Source organism: Ranitomeya imitator, chromosome 4, assembly GCF_032444005.1.
Source record: "Ranitomeya imitator isolate aRanImi1 chromosome 4, aRanImi1.pri, whole genome shotgun sequence".
NCBI classification, from domain to species: Eukaryota; Metazoa; Chordata; class Amphibia; order Anura; family Dendrobatidae; genus Ranitomeya; species Ranitomeya imitator.
The window spans coordinates 135,909,750-135,930,672 of record NC_091285.1 but is presented as its reverse complement, the minus strand read 5'-3'; the positions used below and the strand labels follow the sequence as shown (position 1 = coordinate 135,930,672).

The 20,923-nt window shown below is 40.8% G+C and overlaps 1 protein-coding gene across 4 annotated transcripts in view; it reads right to left on the bottom strand.

The window, feature by feature from the left end:
• Positions 1-20,923, bottom strand: part of P4HA2 (prolyl 4-hydroxylase subunit alpha 2) — a 147,430-nt gene that overhangs the window by 21,869 nt on the left and 104,638 nt on the right. For all 4 annotated transcript variants that reach the window (XM_069763941.1, XM_069763943.1, XM_069763942.1 and 1 more), the window contains exons 9-11: positions 16,018-16,088; positions 12,310-12,409; positions 8,927-8,980 (exon numbers count right to left, since the gene is read on the bottom strand). In XM_069763941.1, coding sequence (XP_069620042.1) covers positions 8,927-8,980; positions 12,310-12,409; positions 16,018-16,088 — 225 coding nt within the window. The remainder of the gene's footprint in view (positions 1-8,926; positions 8,981-12,309; positions 12,410-16,017; positions 16,089-20,923) is intronic.

Here is a 20,923-nt window from a genome sequence, read left to right as displayed (position 1 = left end):
GTCCGGGTTTCCTGTACCATGCTCTGCACATGTCCGTGTCTACACATGGACCGTGTGTTCATGCAAAATATACAAGCATTTTTTTCTTGCAGAAGGAATGACAAGGGTCAACATAAGTCTATGGATCCATGGAAAGACACTGATGACAATGATGGTAAAAAAGGACACATGCATGACACACTGAAGACACCAGTACGGTTTTCTCACAAACGTGTGAAGGAGGCCTGATGTAGCTCATCCAAGTGAAGCAGCAGTACCAGGCACAGCTATGCACAGCACTCAAAGAATTCTAACGCATTCTGCTAATATGTGGGATTTACAGAAATCAATATCCTGATCAACAAAAAATACACTTCTATTAAATGGGACCATTTAATAATATTAATAATCTATATTTATATAGCGCCAACATACTCCTCAGTGCTTCAGCAATTTAACAGCCAGCATTTTAATTGCCGACATGGTAAATACTGCCCAAAAGGTCCCTTCTTTACTCAATCATGCATGACAGAGAACACATGATTAGCTGCTTGTAGGTCTATATGGCAGACTAAACACCGAGGTGGATTATTGAAGAGGACCTGACAGCTGATGCATGCTGCCCTATCCACGGGCATCATGTATCACACCCTAGCTGCATAATTTCAGCCACGTAAGTTTAATAGAAGATGCTCAGATAAGCTGCTATCCAACATGCTCAGGTGTTATCTGAGTATCTTCAGCGTGCTCGGATAATATGTTCCCCACGGACCATGATTTGCGGCTGTTAAATAGCAGCAACACATGCTGCCCATTTGTTAAGCAGTCCCGGCATGTGTTCAGGCTGTCTGACAGCGGCAAAACTGGCAGCCACAGGTACTCGAATATATTATTCAAGCATGCCAAGATACTCAGATAACACAATATCTGAGTATGTTCACTCATCACTAATGTTTAACTCTAACTAGAAACATATTGAGTGGTCGATACCTTTCAATGGCTAACTGAAAAGATGGTAACAAATAACAAGCTTTCAAGACTCAGGCCTCTTCATCAGGCAGAGTATAAATCTGACAGGCCAGGGATGCTCCGGCGCCATCGCACTGCAGTTCTTTGCTCTGCCCTCAACAGGGCAGACAAAGTACGCCTGTGCCAGAGCCGCAGCGTGAAGACAAGAAGAGGACGTCATCGAAAGAAGATGGGAGGCCCCGGACCGGACCGCGACACCCATCGGATCGGACCGCCCACCCAGGTAACCTAACCTCTTTTTCTCCTCTTTCAGCATACATCGGGTGCTTATCTACAGCATTACATAATGCTGTAGATAAGCCCCTGATGCCGGTGGGCTTAGCTCACCTTCGATTTTGGGGGTGACAGGTTCCCTTTAATATTTTTCCATCTACTGGCCAACATGGTACAAAGATATATTTTTCCTGTAACTAACTAGTCAGACAATTGAGTCTCCGGTGGCTGCTCTCCACCAGGTGCCCTGGATCGACAGGTTTCTGCCTATACACATATGCATAGAAAAAACGGTCACTGCAGGGCAGCGGGCAGGGAGAAGCTTATTAAACTACGGTATGTTTTTCTGTGGATAAAACTGTAGTGTTTCAGAGTTGAACATGTATGCCGTGGATAGGGCAGCACGTATCAGCTGTCAAGTGTGCTTTAGATCTAATAAAATTGTAAGATCATAGAGGCAGAGTTCTCTCATTTTGTATCTACAGTATCGCTCTACTCTTGTATCAAACTTTAATTGCACCACTTTTTGCACCTCCTACAATTGTACAGTGCCCTGTAAAGTACCGCACTCTTCCTCATAAATAATGATAAAAAAAACAGCTAGAGCCTTGTTCACATCTGTGTTAGCGCATTCACCACTATCCAACACCATGATGGATTCCCAATGGAGCCCATTATGATCACCATTCACATCTGTGTTAGCGCATTCACCACTATCCAACACCATGATGGATTCCCAATGGAGCCCATTATAATCACCATTCACATCTGTGTTAGCGCATTCACCACTATCCAACACCATGATGGATTCCCAATGGAGCCCATTATAATCACCATTCACATCTGTGTTAGCGCATTCACCACTATCCAACACCATGATGGATTCCCAATGGAGCCCATTATAATCAGGAGGTGCTGCTGCTTTTTGTCATGTGTGGGTTGAGTCCCTGCTTTTATGTTACTTTGAAACAGAACAATGAATAAAAAAAAGCTGAAGTCGTGACTCAGGCCTAAATGTGCATGTACACTATCAGACGTCATTGAAAAGCCCCTGACAGCACTGAACGCTCAGTAATAAATTGTCAATGTTCTCAGCAGCACATCTGGTTTACACAACACGGTGTGCTGACAAGAATGAAGATTTTTTTTTAATCAAACTTAAAAAGAAAGAAAACAGATTCACCTGATGAACGAGCATTTTGTGTATTCCTAGTAATGCTTCTTCCTGGTAATTCTGCAAAGAACATGCTCCCTAAACAGTTTACAGCAATTTCCATTTAGCATTACAAGGTTACTAGCTTTTCCTTCTGTCAGGTCAAAAATAATCAAGCCAGACTTTAGAGAGGGCAAAAGCAACTCTAATTTTATAGCGACAGGTTAGCAAGCCGCGCATGTTAAAGCTCACTGAATACATTCTCTAGCTCGCGGTGAAGGGCGGCTAAGCAAGCTAGCGTAAGCAATCAAACTTTTATATTCATTAATTGGATATTTTGAAGCTATGGAAATGTACAAATTTGGTTTTCTGTGCAGATTTCAATCAATTTGGTAAGTGGCCAATTTTAAATAAAAGATCAATTATATAATTTTCATAGCCAGACAAGCCGCAAAGCAGAATTGCATCCTGCAGTCACCCACCACCAATAATAGCAATAAATTAAACATTTTGGCACAGGTATTTACATTGACTACATAGCAGCACAAGAAGAGTAATCTCAGAAATGACTGCACCGTGTATAGGATTGGTGTGTCTTTGGTCCTGATACAGAGTCCCTTTGAAGTTGCAGGTTATTTTTTAATAATAGTTTCTTTAAAACAGCTTGCAAAATATTTTAAATTTCATGGAAAAAAAAACATACATAAATTCCACCAGTGTGAACTCCGGGTACACTTCTGCTTGGATGATGACAACATTTTTGCATTTCCACACAAAACAGAATGACTGGGGTTACAAGATTTGTCAAAAGATATATTGTAAATTCATTTATAGAACTTACATACAGAACATCATCTAAATCTGACATTCTGAAATGGTATTAGAGGGTCACCGAATAAGGAGCCACTTACACGTTAAAGAGAATCTGTCAGCAACATGTGCCCTAGGCAAGAAGAAGTACAACAGGATAGGGCAGTGTAAACATTTTCCGATGGTACCTTTTATTGTCGCCATTTAGAGCCCCCTTGCTTTAAAATTCCTCTTTTCTTCATATTCTCAGGGCCGCCATCAGGGCATTACTGTCTGTATTGCTGTTATGGGGCCAATTGAGCCGTAGTACATAGAGGGGCCCGCAGGTCCGGGTCCCCGCTCTTGTGCTTCTGCTGATCGGGCCCCATCGTGCATTAAAATAATGTAAACTGCGGCGCACACGTCGGTGCTGGGGCCCGGGAGTTTTTTTGGGTGAGGTGGGGAGAGTGAGACTGAACATGATGAAGTGTATTTGAGGGGGTACTGCACATGGTGAAATGACAGGGGGTAGGGGCTGCAAATAATGAAATAAGGGGGACTGCAGATGAAGTGAAGGGGATAGAGCAGGGCCGGACTGGCCATTTGGCAATTCTGGCAAACGCCAGAAGGGCCGGTCTGGTTGTGGGCTGCCTTGTGTGCTATGTTCTTAACAGAATCAATGTTCTCAAGGCACCCATACTGTTAACAGTTGTGATGGAGTACAAAGCCGGTCACTCCGTCACCTACCTCAGCATGCCGTGGGTATAATTAGAAATATTGGTCTTGTAGTAAATCTTCCTTTCCTCCATCCAGGGTATGTTAGTAATATATCCCATATGATGCTTGGGGACAGGGATACCATGGGCCTGTGTGATTTCAAATGCTAGGGCTGAATTTCATCCCCAGTCCGTACCTGGGATAGAGGACTGCAAATGATGAAGTGGGGGTGATGGGAACTGCAAATGATGATGTGGGGGTGATGGGGATTGCAAATGATGAAGTGGGGGTGAGGGACGGGGGATAGCAATTGAATTGAAGGTGGGGGTGGGGAAGGCAAATGGTGAATTGATGGTGGGGAGTGGGGAGAGAAAATAGTGATGAATTTTGAGGGTGGGGGAGTAAATGATATATTGAATGGGGGAAGAGCAGTTGATAATGAATAGAGAGTGGGAGAGAGAAGACATGACAATGAATTGAGGCAGAAGGGGAATATAAATATAATGATTCAGGGTAAGGGTTAAAGCGTGAGGCACATAGTGGGGGCGTTGAGGATAAAGTGACTGGTAATGAATTGGGGGAAAGAATACAGGGCCTAATTAATTTATATATATTAAATGGGGAAAGTGGCTATGTATAGATAGTGGGGGCACAGTGGCGGATTATCATTTATATTTGGAATGGTGGGTTGCATAATAACCAATTATATATTAATGGTGGGTACACATCTGTATTCAGATGTGTAGTGTAGAAAGAAAAAAGAGGGGAATGTGCTCTGGAAACCGTGCTCTAGATAGCTGTGTTATTTTATGCAGAGACGAGTCCTGGCTGACAAAAGTGATGGCGGTCTGTGCTGGATTAAAAAGAAATGCAAAGATGAAGGAATTCAGCTAGAGATGTCACTGGTGAGTCAGTGTGTTACCTGTACACTGACACTATACACTATGTACTGTATACAGAGCTTCTGTGTATAATGTCTCTGGTGATCACTGTATTACCTGTACACTAACACTATATACAGAGCTCCTGTGTATAATGGCATCAGTGATCACTGTATTAACTGTACACAGACACTGCATTATACATACTTCTGTGTATAATGGCACTTATGGTGATAGTTTTTTTTTTGTTTTATTAATGATCAGTATTGTAGTATTCAGTCACAATGTGGTGGTAATATGTTGTCCGGCGGTATTTGTTCCTTGTATGTGCTATTATTTGGTCACTATATGGTGGTAATATGTGGTCTGGTCATGGTGTGGTGGTATTTGTTCCTTGTATGTGTTAATATTTGTCACCATGTGGTGGTAAGATGTGGTCTGGACATGGAGGGGTGGTAGTTGTCCGTTGTTTGTGATATTGTTCTGTCACTGCGGTGGTAATATGTGGTCTGGACATGGTGTGGTGGTATTTGCTCCTTCAATGTGCTATTATTGGTCATTTTAAAAATTAATAAAAATATACCTAAATTGTATTGCATATTTTACCAAATGTTTAATAGGTTAGAGTAGAGCCTGGCCAAAAGAGTTTACATTGTCGTCGTGGCAGATTAAAAAAAAATCTTTTGGCTTAAACAAAATCTGCTGGCTATGTGTGTGATCTGGTGATGGGAACTGTTAATGTGTGATTGGTGCGAAGAGAGAGTGGTGGGACTGTGGACAGTTCGAGGGGTGGAGCCTGGGCGGAGTCTCAAGGGGGCCCTGAAAGTTTTGCCAGTATGGGGCCCCAAAAATTCCTAGTGGCAGCCCTGCATATTCTAGTTAGATTCACTCTAAGTGAACTGGTGGGAGTTTCAGTGCCCTTGCAGTCTACGGATCCTTTCAGATTCTCCGTTCCAGTGCTGCCCCCACTTTTTGATTGACAGTTTAGAGCAGATGTGACATTATGCAGAAGAGTCTCTGTCTCTGCCGTCAATCATAAAGCAGAGATGGCACCAGCTGGGAGAAGAGAAGCCAAAAGGACTGCAAGTTTGCCCAACCATGCACTCGCATAGCGAATTTACATACGAATAAAAGATGAATTTCAGAGCAAGGGAGCACCACAGTGACAAAACCGGTATCACAGGAAAGTTTTCACACTGCCCTATCCTGCCCTACCTCAAATGTTACTGACAGATTATCTTTAAAGAGAACCAGTCAGTAATTCTATTTTAGTAACCATTGCATTCGCCACAAAGTAGCAATCCTGTAAAATCTTCCTTAAAGGAAGTTGCCAGCCAATAATAGTCAGTCCAGTATAATCTAAGCACATGGAGTTATTTTGTGACAATTCTATTTTTCTTTTGTGTTAATTGTTGCTGGGGTTTTTTGTGCCAAATACATCAGACACCGCTTGATGAATTTTGCACAAAAAAAAAAAAAAAAAAGTCTCATGATCTTTTAAAATGTCATACTTTTTACTAAATTACATCTTGGACCTAACTGGGCTATTGGCGTACAACTGTACAAATTTTGTTTAGTCTCAAATTATGAATTAGTCTCAAGATCTGGATAAAGAAAACCATGCACACACTGTTTAGGCACAAACTAAAAAGGGAAATGGGAGCAAATAAAAATCTCACTACTAGACTAAGTTCACACAAACGTATTAAAAAGAAAAAAAGGCTGATTTTTTTTTTATCCAGAATAAAAACCAGATTATTATTCATCTGTATTGCAATCCATATGCAGTGCAGATGGCATCTGTTTTATACATTAGCAATATAGTGAATAAAAGTTACAAGACCAATAACAGTTCCCTATATTAAGAATTGCAATGTATTCGTAAAATTTGGATGCAGTACAAATGATCAGTATGGGATCTGATTTTTGGGGGGTGGATCACCTATAGACTTGATAGTGTATAGTTCAATTTTTAATATACAGCCATTCGGTCCGTGTGCAAATACTCATCTGAACAGCCATATTCATACTGGATAACATTGTCTGTGCGCTGTCCATGTGATGTCCATTTTTTCCCACAGACAGCACTCTGACCAAAAATACAGTTGTGTGAATGTTGCCTCAACATTACTCCAAAGAAGATGCAAAAAGAACGATGAATCAAGACGCTTGTGTCTCAATTGCTGCATCTCTGCAGAAACGGAAATGTAGTCATACCTGCTGATGAGGGTGCTTGGTGCGCCCTTCGTGTGGCACTATTCTTCCCTCACTGCCGGGTGACAGCGCTGGCTTCCCTGAGGTTTCTCTGCACAGTGCTGTCAGTCATCAGTGACGGAGGTTGGGGTAATTAGTATCAGCAATTAAACCATTGTCTGCACAACAGACGCAGAAGTTGGAACGCTAAAGATGAGGCTTTTAAAAGGGCTACATCCCCTAGAAGGCGGTATGCTTAGTTTATACTGTCAATTTATAAATTCTGCTTTATAACATTCCTTCGGAGTTGTAAAAAAAATACAACAAATAGATAATAGATTTTACCTCCCGCTTAGAAATTCAAAAGGTCATATTAATCCTGACAGTGTCAGACTGTAGAGACACACAAGCAATTGATAAGGGCAATTATAATGAATGGTATTAGATTTCCAGTAGAAATAACATTTAAGAAAACTGAAACCTGGAATGTTATGGGTAATACCAGTATTAGTCAGGAGAGATGGCGGGTCTTCTGTGGAATTGTGGGCATCTATTAGGCTGCCGTCACACTAGCAGTATTTGGTCAGTATTTTACCTCAGTATTTGTAAGCCAAAACCAGGAGTGGGTGATAAATACAGAAGTGGTGCATATGTTTCCGTTGTATTTTTCCTCTATTTGTTCCACTCCTGGTTTTGGCTTACAAATACTGAGGTAAAATACTGACCAAATACTGGTAGTGTGATGGGGCCTTACACTAACTACAAACTGGTCAAAGGAAAAAAATAATCTAGGTATGTCCTAATGGAGAAGAGCAGTTCCTCCCCTAGTTCTGCCACAGTGCTCCTTGCTCACTCCTTTCTCCGAAAATAGGCTGCTATAAGCCATGGATGTAATCTGTCCGAGGGGCAGGGAATTCACACGTGCCAGCTTTCACGTCATTTTTGTTTTAAATTTTGCAGCAGAGCAAAAAACTGTGTAAATACATATATTGCAATTAATTAAGAATAATACACACACATACATAGATGTAATAGAAATAATCTATAAAATGAATATAAAACAGCAGGTAAATAGACGACACTCTGATAAAGGCGGTGGTGTAGCTCTCCCTCTAGTGGTAATGGTTTAAAATGAATCATGCTGAGCTAGAAAGGATCTGTGCAAATCGTACTGATGATTTCAAGGGAATCGGTCAGCAGGTATTTGGTAAGTGAACTGATGTAGAGACAGAGACACTGATTCCGGCACAGTGCAGCAGCTGTGTTAGAATCAGTTTGCTCTGCCGCAGTTCAAGCAGAGCTCAGACTGATGAGCCCTGTATAAACCTCACCCACACCACTCACTACCAGCTTACTGTGTATATTGTATAGGGACATAAAGCTGATACTCAGTGGTAGGGCGTGCTTGTACTAGGATGCATGAGAGACCAGTTGTTCTGAAGTAATCTCCTGCTGATAAAACACGGATTGTATTGAAACAACAAAACACTACCTAGTAAGTGAAACATCACTGGGATCAGGGTCTCTTTCACTACATCATTGTGCTCTCAGATTAAACGACACAAACTTGTTGACAGATTCCCTTTGATCAGAAGCATTTAGTTGTGACACAGCTCTAACAGTAATGTGACTTGAAGAGATGTCTGTTATGTACATAGTAGATTTAATGCACAAGAATAAATGGAACCACAAGGTGGCGATGGTGAGCTGCAGCGCCTCCACAAGTAGTAATGGTACAGTAATACAATGCCTGCAAGGAGATCATGGGTCCTTACAGGAGTGCTGCACTAATGCGCTGAATATAAATTGTTATGCATAACCAAAAATGGATTCTTGAAATATCGTGTAATCAAAAAAAATGAATAAACCCAGATACATGCATTAAAGTATCAAAAGAAGGCAATTAAGAATGTTAAGAAGGGAAGTGACTAAGAATATAAAAGGAGCAAAATACATTCTTAAATGAACTTACCCTGGAAAAATCAAAATGTGGCTCATACTGGCCTCCCATGCCATAGTTTGCTACCTGTCAGCAGGAAATGTATAATCAGACGTCAGTTATCATTACACCATTTTATGGCATTAATAAAAGTAAATTATCCTTACAGAACTTTCTTATAATGATTATCAAAGAGGCTGACAGAAGTTATAAGTCAAAAAGAATCTGCCACCAGGTTTCCACCGCCATAGCGGAGGCCAGGATAAAGTAATGACTGATACCATTGTTCCAACTCTATCAGTCGCTTTCATAAAGGTACCTTCACACATAACGATATCGTTAAGGAAAATATGCTTTTTGTGACGTAGCAACGATATCGTTAAGGAAATCGTTATGTGTGACAGCGACCAACGATCAGGCCCCTGCTGGGAGATTGTTGGTCGCTGAGTAAAGTCCAGAACTTTATTTCGTCGCTGGACTCCTGCTGACATCGCTGGATCGGCGTGTGTGACACCGATCCAGCGATGTCTTCACTGGTAACCAGGGTAAACATCGGGTAACTAGGCGCAGGGCCGTGCTTAGTAACCCGATGTTTACCCTGGTTACCATCGTAAAAGTAAAAAAAAACAAACACTACATACTTACATTCACTGTGAGCACTCTGTGCTCACAGAGAAGCATAGCGCCGGGGACAGACAGCGGAAGGTAAGTATGTAGTGGTTGTTTTTTTTACTTTTACGATGGTAACCAGGGTAAACATCGGGTTACTAAGCGCGGCCCTGCGCTTAGTAACCCGATGTTTACCCTGGTTACCGGCATCGTTGGTCGCTGAAGAGCTGTCTGTGTGACAGCTCTCCAGCGACCAAACAACGACGCTGCAGCGATCGACATCGTTGTCGGTATCGCTGCAGCGTCGCTGAGTGTGAAGGGGCCTTAAGTCACTGTTCATCTCCTGCAGCCAGAGCCAAGGGCTCAAATCCTTCCCATGACATGGAGCCTGGTGACAGACTCCCGTCAATTTCACTTATCCTCCTGCCATACATCGAAGGGTCAGTAACAAGCCTAAAGATACAGTATATACGGTTAGGTCCATATATATTTGGACAGAGACAACATTTTTCTAATTTTGGTTATAGACATTACCACAATGAATTTTAAACAAAACAATTCAGATGCAGTTGAAGTTCAGACTTTTAGCTTTCATTTGAGGGTATCCACATTAAAATTGGATGAAGGGTTTAGGAGTTTCAGCTCCTTAACATGTGCCACCCTGTTTTTAAAGGGACCAAAAGTAATTGGACAATTGACTCCAAGGCTATTTCATGGACAGGTGTGGGCAATCCCTTCGTTATGTCATTCTCAATTAAGCAGATAAAAGGCCTGGAGTTGATTTGAGGTGTGGTGCTTGCATTTGGAAGGTTTTGCTGTGAAGTAAACATGCGGTCAAAGGAGCTCTCCATGCAGGTGAAACAAGCCATCCTTATGCTGCGAAAACAGAAAAAACCCTTCTGAGAAATTGCTACAATATTAGGAGTGGCAAAATCTACAGTTTGGTACATCCCGAGAAAGAAAGAAAGCACTGGTGAATTCATCAATGCAAAAAGACCTGGGCGCCCACGGAAGACAACAGTGGTGGATGATGGCAGAATAACCTCCATGGTGAAGAGAAACCCCTTCACAACAGCCAACCAAGTGAACAACACTCTCCAGGAGGTCGGCGTATCAATATCCAAATCTACCTAAAGAGAAGACTGCATGAAAGTAAATACAGAGGGTTCACTGCACAGTGCAAGCCACTCATAAGTATCAAGAATAAAAAGGCTAGACTGGACTTTGCTAAAAAAAACATCTAAAAAAGCCAGCACAGTTCTGGAAGAACATTCTTTGGACAGATGAAACCAAGATCAACCTCTACCAGAAAGATGGAAAGAGAAAAGTATGGCGAAGGCATGGTACAGCTCATGATCCAAAGCATACCACATCATCTGTAAAACACGGCAGAGGCAGTGTGATGGCGCGGGCATGCATGGCTGCCAGTGGCACTGGGTCACTAGTGTTTATTGATGATGTGACACAGGACAGAAGCAGCCGAATGAATTCTGAGGTATTCAGAGCCATACTGTGTGCTCAGATCCAGCCAAATGCAGCCAAACTGATTGGTCATCATTTCATACTACAGATGGACAATGACCCAAAACATAAAGCCAAAGCAACCCAGGAGTTTATTAAAGCAAAGAAGTGGAATATTTTTGAATGGCCAAGTCAGTCATCTGATCTCAACCCAATTGAGCATGCATTTCACTTGTTAAAGACTAAACTTCAGACAGAAAGGCCCACAAACAAACAGCAACTGAAAACCACCGCAATGAAGGCCTGGCAGAGCATCAAAAAGGAGGAAACGCAGCGGCTGGTGATGTCCATGAGTTCAAGACTTCAGGCAGTCATTGACAACAAAGGGTTTTCAACCAAGTACTAAAAATGAATATTTTATTTAAAATTATTGAATCTGTCCAATTACTTTTGGTCCCTTTTAAAACAGGGTGGCACATGTTAAGAAGCTGAAACTCCTAAACCCTTCATCCAATTTTAATGTGGATACCCTCAAATGAAAGCTGAAAGTCTGAACTTCAACTGCACCAGAATTGTTTTGTTTAAAATTCATTGTGGTAATGTCTATAACCAAAATTAGAAAAATGTTGTCTCTGTCCAAATATATATGGACCTAACTGTAATATCCTGCACACAAAAGCAGAGTCTGCTGCACTTTCTCTTACATACCTGCCTACTCTTCGCTTTCAGAAATTTGATTAAGGACTCAAATTTAAAAAATAAACAGTTCAAAACAAATTTTGCAAAAGGCCTTCATGCTTTTTTGGCTCAAAAAGAGCACCACACAAAGACCCCCACAGGCCCCCCGGAGCACAAGCATATCATTAACTGAATACTGAAAATACAGATTAAACAACAACCACAAGACAGATTTCATCAACCAAGGTATCATTTTAATCAGTATAACGGCACCTATAGGACTAGTTGTCTGGTGCCATGTGATCCTCCTGCTCTTTATAACCCTGCCCCCACGACTAATTTGCAGCTTTCAGCCTATGCACAGTGTACACAAATCGCTGCGAAACAGTGGTAAGGATGGGGTTATATAGGGATCAGCATTTTGGGCACTGCTAAATCTGCAACAGAGAAAACAGTGATCAAAATGACAGGATGCAGACTAGTAAGTGACAAATCAATGGAATCCTGGTCTCAGCCCATATATCATGCTGCTCTCAGATGGGGTAACAAAAACCTGGTGACAGATCCCCTTAATAATTCAACTGTAATGATTGTTGCCTGTTATGTCTGCAAATAAATAAATAAATGAACGTCCTCTAAAATGATTGTTTCCAGTAGATTTATTGTACCTGCAGCAGTTCTGCTGTGTCAGCGGTTAGGCCCGTAATATCTTGCATGCGGCGATTCACCCGAGCAACCACAGGATCATCGTATTCCTCCAACCAGGCACTAGATATGAACAAGTGGTACACTTCTGCATGAAATCCATTTATGTACATATAATAGCAAATATTAGTCTTTTCCAGAAAGAAAACTTGGCAACCCCAAAGATGGCACAACTAGGGACTAAATTCAGCATCTCCATGACAACTACCACCTGCCTCCAGAATTTCACAGCATTTTAAAGAATATCTAGGCTATGTGCACACATTGCAGAATTGCCGCGGAAATTTTTGCGGCAATTCTGCAACTCCCTTCCGCGGGAAATACGCATGCAGAATTGGCATGCATATTCCCGCTAAACACTAGCGTTTTCCAAGAGATTTGAAGCATCGCTTGGAAAACTGATTGACAGGTTGGTCACACTTGTCAAACATAGTGTTTGACAAGTGTGAACAACGTTTACTATTGATGCTGCCTATACAGCATCAATAGTAAAAAGATATAATGTTAAAAATAAAAAAAATAAACAATTGTGATATTCTCACCTTCCGACGGGCCCCGCAGCCTTCCCGCTCCTCGCGATGCTCCGGGCATCTCCCGTTCCCAGTAATGCCTGGCGGCAATGACCCCAGATGAGGTAGCATCACACGAGACCGCACGTCATCACAGGTCATTGTCGCGAGGCATTACTGGGAACGGGAGCCGCCGGAAGGTGAGAATATCACAATTTTTTATTTTAGTTTTCTTTTTTTTTTTTTAAACACAGGTATATGGTTCCCAGGGCCTGGAGGAGAGTCTTCTCTCCTCCACACTGGGTACCAACCGCACATGATCCACTTACTTCCAGCATGGTGGGCATAGCCCCATGTGGGAAGTAAGCGGATCAATGCATTTCTATGTGTGTGGAATCGCCGTGATTCCGCACAAAGAATGAACATGCTGCGTGTTCTGCCAGAATGCGATTCCGCAGTGCACAAAAAATGTGGAATGCATTAAAAATGATGGGATGCTTATGTAAGCGTTTTTTAAGCGGAAAACAGCTGAAAAAACACTAAAAATCCTGAACGTGTGCACATAGCCTAAAGCTGTATGCTCGTGTGGTACATTTGAGGTCTATCCACATTGAAGAGCAATAGGTGGGACGTGTATCATGTCATATCCTGTGAATATACCATAGAAGTACAAGATGGGAAAACTATTTCAAGTTGCTGGAAACCAGCTCTGACTTGGCAGTCCCAGACGACCGAGTGGGGTGACTGCTTTGCACAACTCATCAAATATGGCGTGTACTGTTGTACTGTAACAGATCACCGTCTCAATAATACTAGAAGGGGTGATGAGGTTTGAATGCTAAAATTAAACTTTCAATAATCAAGAGAACAAAAATCTGCAAACTTTATGGGATAGAAAACAAAAAGTATACTAACTAAAACGTATCTATATGGAATCGCAGATATACAGTACAGACCAAAAGTTTGGACACACCTTCTCATTTACAGATTTTTATGTATTTTCATGATTATAAAATTGTACATTCACACTGAAGGCATCAAAACTATGAATTAACACATGTGGAATTATATACTTAAAAAAGTGTGAAGCAACTGAAAATATGTAGCCACTTTTTACTTTGATGACTGCTTTGCACACTCTTGGCATTCTCTTGATGAACTTCAAGAGGTAGTCACCGGGAATGGTCTTCCAACAATCTTGAAGGAGTTCCCAGAGGTGCTTAGCACTTGTTGTTCCTTTTGCCTTCACTGTGCAGTTCTGATCACCCCACACCATCTCAATTGGGTTCAGATCTGGTGACTGTGGAGGCCAGGTCATCTGGCGTAGCACCCCATCACTCTCGTACTTGGTCAAAAAGCCCTTACACAGCCTGGAGGTGTGTTTGGGGTCATTGTCCTGTTGAAAAATAAATGATGGTCCAACTAAACGCAAACCGGATGGAATAGCATGCCACTGCAAGATGCTGTGGTAGCCATGCTGGCTCAGTATGCCTTCAATTTTGAATAAATCCCCAACAGTGTCACCAGCAAAGCACCCCCACACCATCACACCTCCTCCTCCATGCTTCACAGTGGGAACCAGGCATGTAGAGTCCATCCGTTCACTTTTCTGCATCGCACAAAGACACGGTGGTTGGAACCAAAGATCTCAAATTTGGACTCATCAGACCAAAGCACAGATTTCCACTGATCTAATGTCCATTTCTTGTGTTCTTTAGCCCAAACAAGTCTCTTCTGCTTGTTGCCTGTCCTTAGCAGTGGTTTCCTAGCAGCTATTTTACCATGAAGGCCTGCTGCACAAAGTCTCCTCTTAGCAGTTGTTGTAGAGATGTGTCTGCTGCTAGAGCTCTGTGTGGCATTGACCTGGTCTCTAATCTCAGCTGCTGTTAACCTGCGATTTCTGAGGCTGGTGACTCTGATAAACTTATCCTCAGAAGCAGAGGTGACTCTTGGTCTTCCTTTCCTGGGGCGGTCCTCATGTGAGCCAGTTTCTTTGTAGCGCTTGATGGTTTTTGCCACTGCACTTAGGGACAAAGTTTGCCCAATTTTTCAGACTGACTGACCTTCAGTTCTTAAAGTAATGATGGCCACTCGTTTTTCTTTACTTGGCTGCTTTTTTTCTTGCCATAATACAAATTCTAACAGTCTATTCAGTAGGACTATCAGCTGTGTATCCACCAGACTTCTGCACAACACAACTGATGGTCCCAACAGCATTTATAAGGCAAGAAATCCCACTTATTAAACCTAACAGGGCACACCTGTGAATTGAAACCATTCCCAGTGACTACCTCTTGAAGCTCATCAAGAGAATGCCAAGAGTGTGCAAAGCAGTCATCAAAGCAAAAGGTGGCTACTTTGAAGAACCTAGAATATAAGGCATAATTTCAGTTGTTTCACACTTTTTTGTTAAATATATAATTCCACATGTGTTAATTCATAGTTTTGATGCCTTCAGTGTGAATGTACAATTTTCATAGTCCTGAAAATACAGAAAAATCTTTAAATAAGAATGTGTGTCCAAACTTTTGGTCTGTACTGTACATAAATCTGGGCACCTCAGACATTTCTTACAAATAATACAGTGTGGGTTTATTGGCTGGCTAGAAAATTAATCAATAAAAATCATGAGTTTAACAAACACTGTTTTGCAAATAATAAACACACACACACACACACACACTAAACTGTTAAAGGAGAATGAATCATTAAAGTACTTTGCAACAACTGAAACAAGTCAGTGATGCATTTTTTTTCGGATCTGTTTTTATTTTCCAGTTATGAATTGTTTATTTTCTTCTCTGTACATTATCATGGGGACTGCAATCTCACCTGAGCTTCTGTTAACCGCATTTCAGGATATGCAGCAACATTAAATTAATTCTCTGGATGTGTCCATTGACTTCTATGGGACACTGGTATAGCATGCTCTACAGCCTGTGCAGAGATCACTACAGGGGGCCAGCATTCACAATGGGTCAGAAGAGATTGTATTTGGTTTGAAATAAGCAGCATTTTATTAGCCTGGCATAATAGAACAAAAGGCAATACAGAGAGATTGTACGACATATAAAAAATATTGCACTGCTCCTATTTGTTGGGGGTTATTTTGTAGGATACAGGTGGATTCCATGTAGCGTTCAGAAAGCCTTTATTTCTTACCTTTTAGATACCCTATAGTTTGCAGTGGTTAATATGCCAGTTTTAGGGTCGCGAACTGTAGCTCTGGCCAGCTGCAAAAAATAAAAAACTATGTTAATTGATAAAATATGAGGCATATTATAGTTAGAAAACTTCATCAAGAGTTATCTTACATGGCAAAAAAACCATGGCAATGGATTCAAAGTCTAACAGAACCCAACACGGTCTCTGAAAATGTGGTAGGCGAACTACCCCTGTAATCCAATGACGCATACACCTGCTCCAAAACAGACATTGCTTTGTTCACAGCCAAAGTTACATCCCCTCTTACCACAAGAGTTACCAGCAAATCCAGAGACCGATTGCTTCCAAGGCACCAGAGATCATTTCATTCCGTTATTTATCCACATGCATCATAAAAGCAACGTTTCAGCCAGATAGGGGCCTTTTTCAAGCATAAGCGTCATCTGCGGTTTTGCTTATGCAATGTTAAAGGCCGCTTTCTAGCCGAACTGTTGCTTTTATGATGTATTTGGATAAATAAGGGAAGGAAGTTATCTCTCTGGCACCTTGGAAACAAACTATTCTGCAATGTAAGAATGTTTTAAAAAATAGAAAGGTTAGTCATTTATTTTTATCAGTGAATAAAATGCAAAGTGAATACACAAAAGAAATCCAAGTCAAAATCATTATTTGGTGTGATCACTCTTTGCTTTCAAAACAACATCAATTCTTCTAGGTAAACGTGAACACAGTTTTTGACGAAGCTTGGTAAGGAGGTTGTTAAAAAGTGTGGAAGAACCAACCACAGATCTTCAGCAGATGTACAGTAGGTATGCAAAATTCACTCTCTTCATGTAATCCCAAACTTACTGAATGTGGAGATCGGGGCTCTGTGGAGGCCACATCATCACTTCCAGCTCCCTATGTTCTTCTTTACACAGAAGGAAGTTCTTAATGACATTGGTTGCATGTTTGGTGAAGTTATTCTGCTGTAGAATAAATTTGGAGTCACATGAGACACCTCCCTGATGGTATAGCACATTGTATAAGCATCTGGATATATGTCCTGCATGTATTTCTCAACATTGAGGACACCATTAATCTTTAAATGCAGCCCAAAGTTGTAGGAAACCACCACCATTCTTCACGATTGCCTACAGACACTCCTGGGCACCTTTTTCCATTTTGCTGCATCCCACTTCCCATGTTTCCTTGCACACTTGAGTCACTTGTATTGTTTACTTGTGAAAGGTATGCTTTTGTACCACAATTCTCCCATTAAGACTTCTTCTGGCCATATTTCTCTGAACAAATTGGTGTAGCCGATTCCTGCTCACTGCTGTCAGTTCTAATCGGATGGCACTGCTGGACAACTTCAGATTTCGAAGTGATGCATGAGGTGTCTCATCTGCGGCACCAAGTTTCCTTAGACAACCATTGCATCTATGGTCCTCAATCCTGCCAATTTCTTAGTGTTTTCAGTGCTGAGTAATACAGGCAGATACTTATCCATCACGCAAAACCATCAGGGAGGCATCCAATTGGCTTCAAATTATCTCTGCAGGAGGACAACTCCAAACAAAGAAAATATCATTAGAAACTAAAGACAAGCTAAAGAAAAACAAGAAGTCCTGAAATGATATGGCCCCCAAAGAGCCCTGACCTCAACATCGAGTCTGTCAGGGATTGCATAGAGACAGCAAGCGCTACATCTGCAGAAGATCTGTGGTTAGTTCTTCAAGATGTTCCTTCAAAAACGGTGTGCAAGTGTAACTAGAAGAATTCATGCCATTTTGAAGGCAAAGGGCAATCACGCCAAATATTGCTTTGGATTTCTCTTTTGCTTATTCACTTTGCATTTTATTAATTGATAAATTAAATATTTTATTTTTTTTAAAGCATTTTTTGTTTGCAGCACTTTTTGCGCGTCTGCCTTAAAAGTTTGTACAGAATTGCATACTTATTCTGTTGCTGGGTATAATAAGAAAATACATTTTTTTGGCAACAACAAGAACAGTCTGACCTATGCAAATTTATACATTAGGACTTTTATGCCGATCTACTTGGCAGTAGATCCTATGGAAAAAGACTTTCGGTACAATGGTAAAGTACTGTGATAAGCTCGCTCTGAAAAGAACCAGCTGGCCAGACTTCAGTTGGGATAGGATTAACTGCAGATATTTCCTCCTCTCCCTCAAATAGAATGATAAGGGTATTTCTCACTGTGTGAACGTGTAGCAGATTTTCCATTGATTGTGTTACAGTAGCAGTAAAAAGCGAAATGTGCACCCAAACTGCACCTTTTTACAGTACAACATTCACAACGGTATTTACCACTGCAGATTTACTTGCAAAATCTCAGTAGTGGAAAGGTCCTGTGGATATGTACACTGAAATTTTGGTATAAGAATTGGTAACTGAGCTGAAGCATTTAAAAGGGCTTTCGCATATAATAAGCAGACGTTTAGTAAAAGTACAAAATAAAGACTATTGTTTAGATCTTACATAGATGACCAACATGAGTCAATCTTTCCTTCTCCAAGTAGAACGTCAATTGACTACTCAAACTTGGACCGATGACCCCAGTATACTCTATTTTCCAGCTTATGAAAGATTTGTGAATAAGCAAAAAGCAGAAATGAGAAAATAAAAGGTTTAGCTTGACTTTTCATTTCCTATTATTGAACAAGTGTTAATCTATCATACATTTAATACGTCTCATCTGCTTTCAATTTTTTTCTGCCAAGGTAAAATAGATATATATAAAAAATCCCCTTTTTGAACCAATCACATGATATGTAACCACATGTGGCTGCACCACTACCACAAAGTGTCCTCAGGTATACAGTCCCAACCACCGGCATAAAACCGGATCCCGAAAAGTGCTCAAGTACTACCAAGTTTTCCGCACAATAATACTAGTTCTTTTGCCCTCAGTCTGGCACTCTGTTATTTAGTTATACAATTTTTGTTGCCAAATCGCTTGGGTCGGATCATCTGAATAGTGTGGAATTAGTTTTCATCCCGTCAGTCAGTAGTCATGGTGAATAAACATATACTGGGGATGTTTGGCAAGTTCAGAATTTTGAACTCCAAAAAAGGCAGATGTGGAGAAGAAATACTGCTTTACCCGTTTATATGTAGAGCTCGGCCCCAGCTCCACAGAACTTCTACAGATTTAGTTGGCCCCATACGATAACTGCGCTGAAACAGCTGGTCAGACCAGCAATATTTTAGCTGAACAGATTACAGAATTGTTATCGTCACTTATGTAAACCATCATCTTCAGACATTAGAGGGGTATACACATTTATGGCAATTTGACAGGATATCCCAGAGATGGGATTCACACTAATCTCTTCAATGGCACCCCCTGACTGGGATGGAGAGTACACAGTAGGCTATAGGAGCCACTTATTGCTCAACATATATCTTGAGCCACAACAGCAGTCAGTATCATGAATCTTCAAAGAAATTAAGGAGAATCTTTCAACAGTATTTCACCCCTTTTTTCTTTGGATTATGATTTATAAATTGACTGACAGCGCTAAATTTGCTACTATATTTTATGCGCTAACAATTATGGTGATTTTTTTCATGTTCATAAAACATTGATATTAAATGAAATTAATATTATATATATATAATATTTTCGCTGTTGTTTCTATGTGCTAATAATTATGGGGAATTTTCTCATGTTCATAAAACAATGACATCAAATGAAATTTCGCATATTTGGGATATCTTTGCTGCTATCTTTTGTAATAGGATATATAATCCAAAATTATTTAACATTGTGAACAACATATTGTTCATATTGTATTTCCATCTAGCCAAAGTAAGGTACTTGTTTTTAACTTTCAATTTGTATTCACTTTCTTGTGCTTTCACCTTACGTAGCAATTATGTTAATTAATCATTGCACCGGATCTCGGCATAAAAATGCAAGACAAGCCACACATTGGATATCATGACTAAGGGTGCTTGGTCACCAGAAACGCGTTGATATCGCATTTTATTCTCTGTAATTGCTGATGTTTTTATCCTCCACTGAACACTTTTTTTAAGTGAATAAAGAAAAGTGTTTTTCACTATCTCGTTGAGCTGGATTCCTCATCATTTTCTTGATTTCTCCACGCCTTGACACAGCGGTTCCGTGCTCTGAGTCTTCAAGGATGTTAACCATGGTGAGCTGGACTTTGGTCTATTGTGATTTTTCTTGCCCTGGAGGGCCAGATGGACATCAATGGTCTAACGGTTATTCTGATACTGCATGATTTCTGCCAGAAATGTAACAAAGTAAAAAGTAAGGTGAATGAGCAGAAAAGGACTACTACCACAGTCATTAGCTGTACATCAGCTAACGGCATGTGGAACCATTCTAGTACCTTGTGATGAGCTTCAAGACGCCAAAACATTTCTGCCAAATAAAATATGGAATTCAGTTTGGGTAAAGTTAGATCAGCGCCTCCAATATTTTATTTTGATTCTTTCCATATTGAGAGTCTTTCTTCCATCTGCTTTTTTTGGCTTTTAATTTTCATAATCTGTAAATGAAAGACTTGTGCTTTCCACGTACACACAGCAAAAGCTGCTTCTAAAAACTGAAGGGAAATTGGACAGGACCGATCGGCCTCCTCCGTCTCTATACTATACTCTAAATGTAAAGTTATTCTCCTACGCTGTGTACCAGAATAATAAAATCTAGACAATGAGGAAACAAGGATGACCCTGGATGGATGACTTTTTAAATACATTGCGCTAATTCTCTGTTACACAAACATTTTGCAGATTTTGGCACACGTGCAACATTTACAACATTTATATTTAAAACATCTGCTGCTTGCTACGTATGAGAGTCCATTTATTATCATTGTATTGCAATTTGCTGCAGATTTTCGGTGGGCAATCCATCACAAGGCCA